We start from the raw sequence: 1193 nt of genomic DNA, 5'->3' as shown, positions 1-1193 counted from the left end.
AAAAAAAAAAAAAAAAAAAAAAAAAAAAAAAAAAAGAGGGAGAAGAGAGAGGTCAGGGGGTGACAATAGGGAAAAAAGGAAATAAAAGGATAAAGAATAGGTAAAAGAAGGAAGGAAACAGAAAAGGGGTAAGAAAGCAGGAGAAGGAGAAGGGAAGGCAGAGAGGACAGCAAAAACAAGCCAGATAAGTGTATCCTTTCCTTTTCTTGTCGCTCTTTAATCTCTCTTCAAAACAACCATGCTTTTTATGTATTGGAGATCGTTTAAGAGTCATAAAATTATCTCATTCAGTCATCCATTTGGTGGCAAATCACAAATATACAGCCTGAAACTACCTGGCAACTGGATCATTAAAAGTGACCAACAACTATCTTCTACAATCTATAAAAGTTAGCAGCAAGATAGAAAATTTACGGTCAGTCAGTTCTCTATAACCAAAAGCAGAAACCAAGAGGGAAATTTATGAGTACCTCTTTACAATTCATTCTCTTAAGAGTTGTTTACATAGTAATGAGGATTAAGTCACAGTAATCTTATCAAGAACTTTTATAAAACAAAAATGAAGATTTTACTCACCAGAGAAACAACTAATGTGAACAGCCAGGCATAAATAAAAAAATAGTCACCCCCAATTTTAATAATGTAAAGCAGAAGTGAAGACACAGGCAATAAAATACACTGAGTCACAACAAATTTCTTGATTGCATCTTTCATAAAAAAGTCCAAAGTCTGAAAAAAGAAGACTGCCATGAGAAACTGAGAAACTGGTTGTCCCTTTTAAATAAATAGTAAGTGAACAAAAAGAATGTATTATTAGAGCAATTAAAAAATTTAACATGCAATGGGACTGTTTATATGATGGCAGGTAGTCTAAGACAATGAGTAATGTTTGCATTTTATAGTTTGAAATAAATTCATTTAAATACTATAGCTGAAAAAGTGCTCAAAGAGTTTATAGCAAAACTTAAAACCATGAACTTTACCATAATTGTAGTTCCTGAACTACATGAAAACCAGTTCATGTTCTGAAGTAGCAAATTATTATCAGCCCAGAAGAAAAGGAAATCTTAGGGCTGAGGATTTAGCTCAGTGGTTAGGTCGCCTGCCTCGCAAGCACAAAGTCCTGAGTTCAATCCCCTATACCAAAAAAGACAAGAAAAGAAAACCTTCCCATTTAAAAAACAAAAATGTTA

At 33.2% G+C, this 1193-nt stretch overlaps 1 protein-coding gene across 3 annotated transcripts in view; it reads right to left on the bottom strand.

Annotated features, from left to right (window-relative positions):
• Zmpste24 (zinc metallopeptidase STE24) overlaps positions 1-1193 on the bottom strand; it is a 49034-nt gene that overhangs the window by 19907 nt on the left and 27934 nt on the right. The window contains exon 5 of one of the 3 annotated variants that reach the window (XM_010625911.3): positions 577-729. The exons of the other annotated variants lie outside the window; for them this stretch is intronic. Coding sequence (XP_010624213.1) covers positions 577-729 — 153 coding nt within the window. The remainder of the gene's footprint in view (positions 1-576; positions 730-1193) is intronic. 3 annotated transcript variants of the gene reach the window in all.

The sequence above is a fragment of the Fukomys damarensis genome, unplaced genomic scaffold (genome assembly GCF_012274545.1).
Source record: "Fukomys damarensis isolate Sample0158 unplaced genomic scaffold, DMR_v1.0_HiC HiC_scaffold_23, whole genome shotgun sequence".
Lineage (NCBI taxonomy): Eukaryota > Metazoa > Chordata > Mammalia > Rodentia > Bathyergidae > Fukomys > Fukomys damarensis.
The sequence above is the reverse complement of the archived record's forward strand: the minus strand, read 5'-3'. Positions and strand labels throughout refer to the sequence as shown.